The sequence below is a fragment of the Phoxinus phoxinus genome (genome assembly GCF_949152265.1).
Source record: "Phoxinus phoxinus genome assembly, chromosome: 1".
NCBI classification, from domain to species: Eukaryota; Metazoa; Chordata; class Actinopteri; order Cypriniformes; family Leuciscidae; genus Phoxinus; species Phoxinus phoxinus.
This window is the reverse complement of record NC_136876.1, coordinates 15,100,321-15,114,413: the sequence shown is the minus strand read 5'-3', so window position 1 is coordinate 15,114,413 and position 14,093 is coordinate 15,100,321. Positions and strand designations below refer to the sequence as shown.

At 38.4% G+C, this 14,093-nt stretch overlaps 1 protein-coding gene across 1 annotated transcript; it reads left to right on the top strand.

The window, feature by feature from the left end:
* The first annotated feature begins 555 nt into the window (after positions 1 to 555).
* Positions 556 to 13,408, top strand: tecra (trans-2,3-enoyl-CoA reductase a). Its single transcript, XM_079605126.1, has 11 exons — positions 556 to 1,097; positions 1,623 to 1,674; positions 1,801 to 1,845; positions 2,971 to 3,074; positions 6,922 to 7,037; positions 7,259 to 7,364; positions 10,122 to 10,194; positions 10,285 to 10,328; positions 10,415 to 10,472; positions 10,570 to 10,658; positions 12,071 to 13,408. The coding sequence occupies exons 1-11, from the start codon at positions 930 to 932 to the stop codon at positions 12,242 to 12,244; spliced, it is 1,029 nt and encodes a 342-aa protein (XP_079461252.1). The 5' UTR covers positions 556 to 929; the 3' UTR covers positions 12,245 to 13,408.
* Positions 13,409 to 14,093: the final 685 nt, after the last annotated feature.

The window sequence follows — 14,093 nt, the reverse complement described above, 5'->3', positions numbered from 1 at the left end:
GCCGTTCCGTACCATAATACATGTAGAAATAAAAATCGCGTTATTAGAATAAGAAATAAAAGTCAGCTATATTTCTCATTTGATGTACAAAAATAACTAAAAATGAAATAAAAATGAATAAGAACTACTAAAAATGACAAAAACAACTACAATTATGGAGGAAAATATAAACCATAATGGTGTCTCAATGATACTAAAATAACACTTCTGTACAATCCTGTACATTCCTCAAAGCCAGATAACAGGTGATGGAAACTAACTAACTGGCCTTGTAAATATACCGGATAACTCACGACACTTTGCCTCTCAGTATGTTTGTCTGATCTGCTTACGGCTGACAGACACAAATGAGTTGTGTACGGCAGTGACTTGCCCAAACCTAATGTGTGAACCACTAGGGACCAGAGAAGTGGCTTGTTTATTGAAGCCAAGTCCAATCTCTGGTGTGGCCATGGACAAACTCAAATAGATTCATTGCATGACACTGCTTGCAATGCAAATGTATTAATATCCCCAGCTGTAGAGATGCACACTAGCCTAACCCTAAAGTAGGCGCTGTGTAGGTACGAGCCACGTCCTACTGAACTGGCCTGAGTCCCACAAGGTCACGGGGCTTCCTGCTTTCAAATTTAGCTTCATGAAAAGCCATGGATTATGTCTTGGGACTCTCATATTTCGTCTTCAGAGGAGTGGTTGTGATGGCCACCCCTCAGGTGTTAAGAGGTGGGAGATATTTCAATCACACTGCACTCGTTCTCTGTCGCTCCTCTCTGTCTGCACTGCGTTCATTCAACGGAGAGGAACTTGAGTTGAGTTTTGGATTTATTATGAAGAACTTGAGGACTTGTGAGTGATATGTGGGATGTGACAGACCTTTGAACTACGGACTAAACACAGGATTCAGCGTGCAGAAAGTTTGAGGAGGTGTCATGGATACGTTAGCTTTAGAGGCAAAAGCAGGAAAGAGTGATGGCGCAGCAGCTCCTGCTCCCTCTAAACCCAGGCCAAAACCTCCCAAAAAAGCCAGACGAATTGTTTACTTTGAGGTGGAGATACTACATGTCAAAACCCGGGAAAAACTACTGCTCCTGGATAAGGTATGTGCTTTTTAGTGGGGTTTTTAAAAGCTTAAATACCATACAAAGGACAGACGGTTACTTGCAAACAGTGTCAGGACTGTCGTGTCGTTGTTGCATTTGTTTTAAAAATAGTATTGTGTTTAGATTGCGACTCTCAGGCTGAACGTAATAGAGTCGGAGAAGTAAAGAAATCATCTGCAATCATCAGCTGTTATTAATGACAGATCGCTACAGCCAACAGTAATTAGAGCACAACTAATGCTCATGCTGTAACTTTGTAGTAATAAGGTGGTCACTATCGGTCAGGTTTTGCATTAGTCATGTTGCTTTTGGAACATGATCATGTCCTCCGAGCTTCCAGAGATTCCTATGCGAGATCCATTGCTTAGACATGCATGTCGAGAATAGAGTAAACCTGATTTATGACTGCGAGAGGAGGAACATTTCAGTAGTTAACATATATATATATGCTTGATAATTGAAAAACAGAATGTTGCTGTTGTTATGTCCTAGATATTTAGCAGCATGTCTATCTTTCTGCAGGTAGAGCCAACAGCCACTATTTTGGACATCAAGTCTCTGTTCCACAAATCAAGTAAGTTGTGCTAAAAGAAGCTATGAAAACGCAAAGCCTTTCTTTAAATAGCTTTCTACTGATAAGTTGATGACATTGAAATAATGGTTTAGCAAAGTCTTACATGCCAGGCTTCAATTTCCACAGATCCACAATGGTATCCCGCCAGACAGTCTTTATGCTTGGACCCAAGTGAGTACATCTGCTTTATAACGGTTGTTTAAAATGTATTTGGACACTTTAAATTAGGCCTACTTTTAAAAAAAGATCCGCCAAAATGTGTGAATTAGCCTACAACTGAAATTGGTTACAAATTATCGTTTCATTATATAACAAAATAAAAACAAGTGGCATGCATCGTAACATTTATTACTTTATTTTAAAACATTTCACAATTTTTTTAATAGTTTTTCAAATTACAGTAGTGTTTAAAATGAATATAAAAAAGTAGCGTTTATAATGAAAATAAAAAAGTGTAATGCAGACATCAAATAGACGTCTCTAAGATGTTGGTGTGCTATCAGGTTATGGGATCATGTTCATAGTTAATGGGATGAACTACATCAGTGTGAAGAGGAGAACTGACTACATATAGGTCACTTTTACACGGCAGCAGAATACAGTTGTCAGTCTACGGTTACGTTCACACACAGTTAACTTATTTACAGGAGTGACACCCACATTCTATAAAACCAAACTCACAACCATACATTTTCAGACTTCACAACCGCATTATCGGAAAACACGCGCTTTGTGAATGGAACCAGACTGAACAACTAGCTGTCAATCTGCACAAATACATGTCTACTGTGTGTTGCGGATTATCATCTGATGAGATTATAGATATATTAGATCCAGTCACTGTTCAGCACTGAATAAACGCTGCTGTCGGTTCATAAAGATCTGACTGATGAACTCAAGGCTCGATTGGACACTTGTCGTATCAAAAGTGATAAAACTTTTTAGTTTTATAGACGTTGCCTTCTTTGATTTAGTTTTATGGACTTTGCCATCTTTGATATTACTTTGGTCACGGTTACTGGTGCCGTTGCACGTTCATACTGACAGTATTCGAGATGCTACTGTAAGTTGCTGTGTGAACAGGACATTTTGAGACTCACACCTGTAAGTAAGTGCAGTTGTCAATTAGTGTTGGGCGATATGCTCCATTTTTATATCGTCCTATCGTAATGTCAGCCTGTGAGATCGGGAATAAATTATATTGTGCAGGGGGGGGGGGTGTCTCACTATATGCATATGTTAAAATATAAGTTAATTGTTGATCTCTTAAAGACAGCAATGCGCTTATTGTTTCAGAAGGAAAACCCTTAAGAGATGAGGATATCCTGCAGGAGCTCCCTGTGGGAACCACTGCAACCTTCTACTTTAAAGACCTGGGATCCCAGATGACATGGGGAACTGTGAGTGTTCTGACTAACACACAAACAACAACTGAAACACAATCACATAAATCAGTGTTTCTTCTTCTCAACCTGTTTGGACTCCAAGACTATATTCAAAGGCCGCTGAAAATATTTAGGTATTTCTGCTGTAATGACAATGTTGCTGTCAGGTTGAGTTAGGCAGACGAAGATGAAGGAGCAGGGAGAGGTAAATCTTAATATCAGCCGTTTAACTTTATTAATAAACAAAACAAAGATAATCCAAAACAGGAATCGCAGGAGTACAAAAACATAATAACAACTTACAAACAATACAGGACAATCGACAGAACTAAACTCAGGGCTTAAATACACAAGGTAATGACTAACTCAACAAGAAACAGGTGTGCAACATAATTGGTAAGCATGGCAACAAATTAAGTCTGAGACCGTCGGGAACAAAGGAAACAGGAATAGAAAAAAGGAAAACAAGGTGGACTTAAAGTCCATAAAACAGAACGAATCTGACGTAACTCCCACCTCCCGTAAGGCTCCCCTTGGCACCGTAAACAGAAACTACACTGTAGTGGTGGGAGGAGGGAGAAAAACTGAAAAAAAGATGGGAGCAGGAGGAAGAGTCCAAGGGTGGAGTTGGTAGAGGGAGGAGCCATGGAAACGACGGAGGGAGAAACCAGGGAGCAACCTATAACAGAGCCATGAGGACAAAGCCAGCGAGCGACCCAGATCTAAGTCATAAGGACAAATGCTCAAAACGCAACTGATGGAATGAGAGCCTCAGCGGTGAATCCGGGTGGAACCAAGGGGACTCCCGACATAGATGGAGATTAGGGAGGAGCCAAAGAGCCAAAGACACAGGGGGACACCGCTGGTCTGGAGGGCCAAGCCGACAGCTTGTGGGTCCAAGGCAGAGATGGGGACTCGGAAGACCGTGGTGGAGCCAGAGCGACAGAGGACAATGGTGGAGCCAGAGGGAAGGCAAAGTCTGGTGGAGCCAAAAGGGTGAAAGGCCGAGGCACAGCTGAAGGCCTAGAAGCCCGTGGTGACACCAGGTGACGTCTGTCCGGAGGAACAAGGGAGGCCGCCGGAGCCAGTGGGATGACAGTCTACAGTGGAGATGAGGAGGGGTGGAGCCAATGGGTCAACAGGCTGATGTGGAGTTTTGAGTTGGAGCCAGGGTATCCTTACACCAAGGTGGGACTGGAGAAAGGGAAGACCAAGGTGGAGCCAAGGAGCATGGCAGAGCCACCAAAGGCAGAGCCGAGGAGATGAAGGGAGCAAGCAGGAGGAGCTGGAGGGAGTTGGCAGAATAGGAGGGAGAGGGAGGCTGGGCGGAACCAGCGGCAACGAAGGAGACAAGAGACTGGGTGGAACCAGCGGAGACTGGAATCTTAAGGGAACTGACACTGTCAATAGTCATATATTCCTGTAGTGACCGGACACAGCAGACACTCATCTGTGGCAGGAAACACTCCACTCAATGGTGTCAATCTCCACGAAAAAAATCCCACAGGGACGGACATTGGTGTCTGCGACTGGCTTGGGCTCAGACAGAACTTAACTCAGGGCGTAAATACACGGGGCTTAAAAGTTAATGAAACAGTCGTTTCATTATCAAATACACAAATAATGAAACAGGCGTGCAACATAATTGGTAACCATGGCAACATACGAGGAGAAGGAACGTGGCAAAACAAAGGAAACAGGAACAGAACAAAGGAAAACAAGGTGATACAAACTATTCCATAAAAAGAACATATCCTGACAGAAGCTCATTTTCAAACTGTTTTATTTTTAAAAAATTAAATAAATAGGTGTGACAGTATTAACCCTGTAAATCCTGGCATATGGAATAATAGTTACAACATTTTTTTTTAAATGGAACAGTTTAATAAACCTTTAAAATATATATAAAAAAAGTCTTGTTTTGTTGAGTATCATATTTGACACATCAGGCTTCTTTGGCTCATATAATATGTTATAGCTATATGAGAATATGGAGCTCATGCTCGAGGAGGAAAACAATTTAATTTGAATCGAAAGTTGAGCCAAAATAGAAAATGAAAATTTTGTCTTGAACACAAAAGTTCTTCTTAGCAACAACATTGTTCATCGTGTGAAGAACTGAATTTACTGAAAATCTTCAAGCAGCTCGAACATTCTGCTTAATAACTTATTTTGTGTACCACAGAAAGCCATAGAGGCTTTAAAACATGAGAGTGAGTAAATTACAACAGAACAGGAACATTAATAATGTGCGTTCACAGCCGCGCAATTAGCATTTTACAATGGCTCTGAACGTGGCTCATCCAATCAGAATTTAGATTCAGTATAGTGATCGTTGTCTAATCTTTCACTGGCGTGTGAGGAGGTGAAAGGTTTGTGTGTATCTGTCCAGCTCATGTAAAAGTCAGCTCAGTGGTTGTAAGGTATGTGCACAGTCCCCTGGTTCAGTTTTCTCTCACCTCCCCAGTGATCAGTCCTGTTTCTTAGAACATGTAATCTCTCTGGCACCGTTTCCCTGCAGGTGTTGATCCCGTTCGCCTCCCGTTCACCTTCTGCACGTGTAGCCTACCCCTGTCCTGACTCATACGGGGCAGGATGATGTCAGCACATGGGAGGCATGCACTGGCATAAAAAGTCGATACGCTGAAAAACTGTAATAGATCTAATGGGACATTTCACATTAGATGCCATTTTACTGTAAAACACTTTTAAATGTAATTATATATATACTAATTATTATAATTTACAGTAAAACACATAAATTGGCATCCTCTGTGATAGCCCACAACTGTTTATTCTTAGTTTTATTCTTATCTTGTATGTAATTTCACCAAGTGCATGTTCTTGGATCAACATCTTTGTTGATCCTGGAACAAAATTCCAATTAATCAATCAGATTTAAGGGACAAGTTTACAGTTTAGGCTTACAACCAGGGTTAGGTGCTTCTACATCAGTGTTATTCACCATCATTTCCCTCTGATTTCATGGATAACTTATGGCTAGGGTTAGGTTTAGGGATAGGGAATCGGGATATGGTCAGGATTCAATTTTCAGGCAGTATATGTTGTTCCAGGATCAACAAAATATGTTGACTTAGGAACGCGTCTAACTCGGCAAAATCAGGACGTGCAGAAGGTACATGAGCGCTGGACCGACGCTGACGGCCCGGAGCTTACACATCTCCGAAAACTAAAAAAGCAAATTTTAAAATAGGCGCTTTGTTTATATATAAATCACATATTTAGGGTCTAAACAACTAAATTCTCACCCCAAAAACTCTGTGTGACACAATAAAGGTTGTATTTGTAAAAAAATATAGTGGGTTTGCTCCTCTGCCATTGACACTTGCTGTGAGAAATGCCGCCAGTATCTGGTAGAAACTAGCGGAGTGATACAAATTGTGAAATGGTTTCCGTGTCATATTAGTGGAAAATCGCATGGCTGGAAAAGGCTCTCAGCCTATCAGATTCGAGATCCAGAACTAACTTGTTGTATAAGTATATAGTCTGACTCTTTAGGCAGTCTATATATATATATATATATATATATTTTTTTTTTTTACAGTTTAGGGTTATGTATACTTCCTTATTGCATGTCCTTGTCTTATTATGTCAAATTCATTGCACGATACACTTTTAAAAATACTAATTCTTTTGGCATCTGTGGTTCCTTGAAGAACCTTTAATAACATCCATGGAACTTTTCCATTGCAAAAAAGTTTTTTGTAATCCAGCCAGTGGACAAAACCATATCCTCCTGATCTACATTTTTCCTTCTGAATATCGTTTCACATACTCCCCATTACAGAATTAAACCGGGTGTCCACTGTTTTATGTTTTTTTTATCGTTGTGTGTTTGCAGGTGTTCCTAATCGAGTGCATTGGACCACTTGTCATATACCTGCTGTTTTATTTTCGACTCCCTTTAATCTACGCTCCCAAGTATGAGTTCACCGCCAGTAAGCATTTGGTTGTGCAGTAAGTATCACGAAGCCCACTGCCCTCAGGTGTGATTTTACTGCTGGATTCAGGCCATGGACAGTGGGAACAGTATCTTCTAACAGCTGACCTACTGGTCAACCGTACTGAACCACAAGTGTATTTTGGGAATTAGGTTGAGAAGCATTTGATTGATGTCTCTCAAGAATAAACTTTTATTTGATATGATATTAAACCGAATTTCTGTCTGTTCTCCTCAGCATAGCCTGTATGTGTCACTCCTTCCACTATGGGAAGCGAATCTTGGAGACGTTATTCGTCCACCGCTTCTCCCATGGCACCATGCCGATGCGCAACATTTTCAAAGTGAGGATGCATCACAGTTATGTGTGTGTGTGTGTGTGTGTGTGTGTGTGTGTGTGTGTGTGTGTGTGTGTGTGTGTGTGTGTGTGAGAGTGTTATTTACATTTACATACACTATCATTCAGAAGTTTGGGGTCTCATGGAGTTTCATGTTTTTGAAAGAAGTCTTTTATGTTTATCAAGGCTGCATTTATTTGATATATGTATATTAATATTGAGAAATATTTGAATTCACACTTAAATGGTTGTAATTCAAGAATGCTTTGGAATATAGACCTAAATTTTGGTCTTGTTTTAAAGAAAACACTCAGCAGGGTATTGCTGAAGTGGACGCACTTAAAAAAAAATTAAGTCTGAAAAAGTAATGGAAGTTTAAATTTGCAGTAAATCAAATATTTTTTTCTTTTCTATAAAATATGTATTTCACTAAATATTTTTTACTATAAAATTACTATAAAATCAAAGCCATATATCTAACCAAGTTGTGTTCCAAATTTGAAAGTACCCATGAGATTTTGTTTAGGCGTAATACCAAAAATAGCCACCGGGTGACATACATTGCATTGAATTTAATTGTATGCATTCTGCAATCAATGCATTTGTCCAATGTCCAATTTCAAAATGGTTTTCACGGGATGTATTCTGAGTTCGTAAGCTTTCAAATGATACCTAATTTATAACTACTAAAATATGTGATGTAATAAAAAAAGTGATCAAAAAAATTATATTATATTTTAGAGGATAATATATATATATATATATTATACTTTTTAGAGGATAATTTTATTTTATACATTTTTAGTGACATACTAGATATGTTTTATTATGAACTTTTATTATGAAAACCAAAGTTTCATTATTGAAAGTGTGTGCTTTGACTTTTTGTGACAAAGGCCAGAACTCCTGTTATGATGTGGATTTTTTGAGGTGCACTCTTGTCATAAATTCCTCTATTACTGTTCCTACATAATTTGTAACAAAAAAGAGTGCTAAAATATATATTTAGGAGTCTTAGACATTTCCAACGATATATAGTTTGTCATGATTAGATTAGGATTTAATTGTAATATAGTGAAGTAAACTTATGCGTCGGTAGCGGGACGATGACAGTTAATTAAAGACCGCATAAAATCAAAACGACTTGAAATTTGAGTTCATCCATTTGCCAGTGTACTCCAAAATGTGACAGATAAACTTTAAGCAGACCTTCACTTCCAGGAAAATAAACCAAGAACATTGATGACTCATCCTGCACTTGTAGCAAAATCAAATGCAAATCATGGTGATCAACCACCAACTTCCTGTCTAATTAGAAAATGCACCAGCACAGGAAAGAGAAATGCACTCAACAAACAGTTTTCTGGGGTCTAAGTTGATCCCCAATTGACCTCCTATGGCTAAGCCACGCCCCCTCCACTCACTGGACGAACAGTCAACACTCGGTGACAGGCGCTATGGCAGCTGTCACAGTAGGAGACATTTCACAGGAGGCAACTGATGATTTTTGGAGACAGAAAGATTATATAATATCATCTCGAAGTGACCAAATGGGCCTTAACTATGCAGTGGAGGGTTATATTAATAATTGTATTGTTGAGAAGGTCGATGAAAAGCTTCAGCTCTAGGCAAAAATGTACAGGTCACAGTATAAACATGATAAACCGCAAATAAAAAAATTTAAACACAAAGACTTTGTTTTGGTAGAAAAATGTTGTGCTTCAATATGTAATTAATGGTTCATGATCAAATTGAATATGTAGGTCTAAGTTGCATACGTTTCCAGTACAAGCCTTTTTACCATCTTTACCGAGAGTAACGTTAGCCTACCTCTCCGTTAGTTTGGTGCTACAGTATTTACATGAATCGTTCAGCACAACATTGCTAACATTTGTTATCTCGGTTATTTACAGATACGTTAATGAGGCTAAGTGACATGATGTACAATGCAGCTAGAAGCTAACGTTAAATTTTTCTAATGTTAGGCTAACGTTAGCCTAATGTTACGTTAGAGATGTTAAAGATAACGGTCAAAGTTAGAGATGTTAAAGATAACGGCTTGGGAAAGGGTAAAAAACACACACCGTCGCCCAGCCTCTCGGGATACCTAGTGTCGGAGTTGCATGCACACCGTTTGACCATTTTAAACTTAAAATGACAAGTAAAAACTAATGAAAACTGACTAACTGCAATGCATTTCAATGGACGTGGAAGCAGAGACTGTCCGAGTGTATTGGGTTAGCTATGCACACTGTGATTGGCTCATTTAGGGGACGCTTACATGACAACGACAACAGCGTTTTGGGGCCTTAAACGCAAACTTGTGAAAACGGGTTTCAGAGTGCAGGTTTTTGAAACCGATACCGTTATCATCTCCATGTAAACTACAAAAACACAAATTTGTGGAAATGTTGGCGTCAATCGCATGTGTATTACGTGTTCAGTCTATAGGCGCATAGTGTCTCTTTACAAAATGACATCGCCAACTACTGGCCTGGCATGAATAATACAACGCGTTTAGTCATTGAATGGGGATCGTTTTGACAATGTTGTTACCCGTCTTTAGTTACCCATCATCACCACCTGCAGGGCCACAGTCCTTCAGAGTTTAGCTTCAACCATAAATAAACGCACCTGATACAATCAGGGTTGTAAGTAAACTCTGCAGGACTGTGGCCCTCCAGGAGTGGAGTAAAATAAAAAATAAATATCAATGAAATTAATTTTTTTTTGTAAATCACATTGCAATTGTTTCTTCACCAGAACGGCTCATATTACTGGTGCTCTGCTGCATGGATGGCTTATTACATCAATCACCCTCTCTACACGCCGCCATGTATGTAATACACCCCTCAACTCAGAGCACTGTATCATTCAGATTATTACTGTACTCTGCTGTCTTTAAAGTCAGTCTGTTCACATGCAGATTATGGGGAGAAGCAAGTGAAGGCAGCGCTGGGAATCTTTCTAGTAAGCACTCTCCACTGCACCGCCTCCTCCTGTAATGTGTCGTGTCTTATCAGCGGTCTTCAGTTACTGATTTGTGCTTTTTACAGTTCTGTCAACTGGGCAGCTTGTCGATTCACATGGCTCTGCGTAATCTCAAGCTATCTGGTAAAAGCTACAGAATAAATCCCAAATCCAAAGTCAGCAACTATGGTTTTGCTAATATAATGCATTCAATTGTTTTCTTTTCTTTTTTTTTATAAAGGCACGAAGGTTAAGAAGATTCCTTATCCAACCAAGAATCCTTTTACATGGATATTTGCACTTGTTTCATGCCCGAACTACACATATGAGGTGAGAGACGCGTGAGCGACTGCGGTGTGAGTGATTCAATGTATTACGAGCGCCGGCAGGGATGATCTGTTTTTGTAGCTCAACCTGTAAGTTAAGCATCTCCCTGGTTCCCTCGACACAAACCCTATAGGATTTTTCCATTTGCTTTTGAAAATAAGTTTATGATCCTTACACGTTTCAGTCATCACGATAATATTCACAACTGAACACAACTTTTATGAATTTTGAAGCCTAAATGCAGTCGCCAGAAGTAAAAAGCGAAGCGTAGGCCAAGTGCATTAGTGCATTAGTGCCCGCACACTTTTTCAGCGGCGTATTTTTGTCCGATTTCCCCCCCATAGGAAATTTAAATGGGGAATTTTCACGAGGTGAATAACAACACTACAAACTTTGATTTGAAGCAAAAACGTTTTTTGAAAATCAGACAAAAATACAAATGTTTAAAACTGTGTACTTTACGGCTTCTCATGAAGCATTGCAAATGGCATAATTAAATTGAAAATTATTGGGAAATATAAAACTACTCATTTACTGTTGATTATATGTATAAAAACAATATATTAGAATTGTATTTCAAAATATGCATATATATATTCAAATATTTAAGTACTTTGAAAGCGTAGGGCAGTGTTGCCAAGTCTGCCGTTTTCGCGCAGAGTTGGGCTACTTTTACACTGTTGCCGCAGGTTGTTTTTTTGGGAAGTCACAAGTTAAACAAGATGGAAAAAAAAGTTTTTTAGTCAGTGTAATTTAATTTAAGTTGAAATGACTTACACATCTGTAGTAATTAGATGAATTTACCATTCGGGCTGATGAAGTTTGATGGCCCAGTCAATCTATGTAAAGAGAAACCAGAGATGCACCAGAGAAACAACATGCAGCCATCTTTAGGTTTTTTCCTTTGAACTCTCCGTTTTTGCTGTAGCTTTGTATAAAATGGCAATGCTGTCGATGAGTACGTTAATTAGCTGTTGAAGAGTATTTATTTATTGTAGACTTAACGAAAGTTATCATGAGCATTCTAATGTTTGAAGCGGATGTCATAACAAATGTCAGTAGACTGGCGGGCGGTTCATTAATAAATCCATAAGATCATATCTTCATTAACTTCGACAGAACACAAGGAGCGCAGAGCTGAAAAAAGGGGCGGGAAAAATCACCACAGACGTTATTTCATGCATTTAACCAAAAACCCAATTCAAAAAACCCATTAATTTCAGGTTGATTCAACCAGAAGTGCTAAAATTCAACTCCTTTTAGGTTTTGTTCGACAAAAATACATAATCCCTGCCGCACTTGACAAGAACGTGTCCTGCCGTGTGAATGGCCCATTACAAATAATGAAATGCTGACCTCTAGTGGTCACACAGAGTTCATAACAGTCCCTGAAGCTGTGTACTGTACTTCTGTAGCTGGGCTCCTGGATTGGATTCACACTGATGACCCAGTGTGTGCCCGTGTTGTTCTTCACTGTGGTGGGATTCATACAGATGACGATTTGGGCCAGAGGAAAGCATCGCAGCTACCTGAAGGAGTTCAAAGAGTATCCCACACTGCGCTCCCCAATCCTACCTTTCATCCTATAGCAGGAAAACACACCACTGAAAATATCAAGATTTTTTTTTTTACAAATATAAATCAGTATTTTGCTAGTTTATACATATACAGCAAGTCTTAATATATTGTATGAAATAACTGCAGTAAATTATGAGACACTGTAATGTTGTATTTATATCAAGTAAAGTCGCTCTATTTTAATAATAATAAATAAAAAATAATTTTATTGTCCATATACATGAATACAGAAAATTGTGCAAATGTATAGGAATGCAAACAATTAGCAGACAAAGTACTACAACCTGGACATCCAAAGAGACTCTTTGTCTGTGGTGAGAAGCCATGATGTGAATTAAAGACAGTTCTGTGCCTTTATCTCGAGGCTAATATAAGACTCGATTCATTCTTCAGAAATGACTTGATTCATTTGCATGTTGCAGATATATATCACCTCACTTGACTGATGCATTTCCAAGCAATACATCTGACGTGGCAACAATTTTATGCTGTTGATTTTTATTTATGGTAAACCTTTATCAGATTGGCTTACATTACCCGGGTGAATCTGATGAACACCAAGGGTATATTTCAAAAGTGAAGCCTTTTTTTTTTTAAGACCATTAGGTTCTTAGGGGGTGCTTAACTACAGTTATGAAAATAATGGCATAATGCAAAACATCTTAATCATCCTAATATTTAAAAGCAAATTATATACTGGGCTACTGTTCAAAAGTTTGTGGTGGTCAGTAAGCCTCTTATATTCACCAAGGCTGCATTTATTTGATAAAAAACACAGTAAAAACGGTAATATTGTGAAATATTATTGCAATTTAAAATAACTGATTTCTATTTTAATACATTTTAAAATGTATTTTATTCCTGTGATCAAAGCTGAATTTTCAGCATCATTACTCCAGTCTTCAGTGTCACATGATTCTTCAGAAATCATTCTAATATGATGATTTGATACTCTATAGAAACATTTCTCATTATTATCAGTGTTGAAAATGGTTGTGCTGTGCAATATTTTTGTGGAAATCATGATAAAAAAAAATTCAGGATTCTTTGAATAGAAAGTTCAAAAGAACAGCTTAATATGAAGTTGGCTAGTTAAATGATGTCTTTCTTTAGAAAATAACACTGACCCAAACTTTTGAATGGTAAAATCATACTTCAGAAATCATTTTAATATGATGATTTGATGCTCTATAGAAACATTTCTCATTATTATCAGCGTTGAAAACCGTTGGTCTGCGCAATATTTTTGTCAATGCATTTTTTTTTAGGATTCTTTGATTAATATAAGGTTAAAAAAAAAAATTATTACAACATAAATGTATTTTCTTTTACTTTTGATCAATTTAATGCATCATTGTTGAATAAAAGCGTTTTTTTTTTTTTTTTTTTTTTTTAAGTCTTACTGACCCGGATTTGAACAGTAGTGTAGTTTCTTACTTTTCTTTTCTTTTGACTTGTTGACTTGGCTGAAATGTGACTGGACAGATTCGGTCACCTGAATCACAATCATCTGCTTTCTCTCCAGCTATTTTATCCAATATGAACGCTTCTCTCGCAGTAAATGAATTTGCTGTGCAGCGCTGGAATCAAAGCATCATTATTTAAGTTTCCATCCAAAGATGCTAATTTAAGTTCTGTGCAAAATTGTAATGTCGCATAAAACATTCACAAATAGAGCAGTGTTTCCATCCCATGTGTTCAAGAGCAAAATTGTCACTTCCAGGGAAATTGGCACAAAATATCTGTAATAAAAATGGAAGCTGCTGCAATCGGGGGAAGAAACTGAGGCTCTTTTTTCCCTCCATCATAAATGACTTGCGTCTCAGAGCAAGAACCACGGTCATGTTATCTTGCATTCAC

Coding starts and splice junctions, on each gene's coding strand:
- tecra (XM_079605126.1), top strand. CDS start 930: ATGGATACGTTAGCTTTAGAGGCAAAAGCAGGAAAGAGTGATGGCGCA. Junction 10,473..10,569: donor GCGTAATCTCAAGCTATCTG/GTAAAAGCTACA, acceptor TTTTTTATAAAG/GCACGAAGGTTAAGAAGATT. Junction 10,659..12,070: donor GCCCGAACTACACATATGAG/GTGAGAGACGCG, acceptor GTACTTCTGTAG/CTGGGCTCCTGGATTGGATT.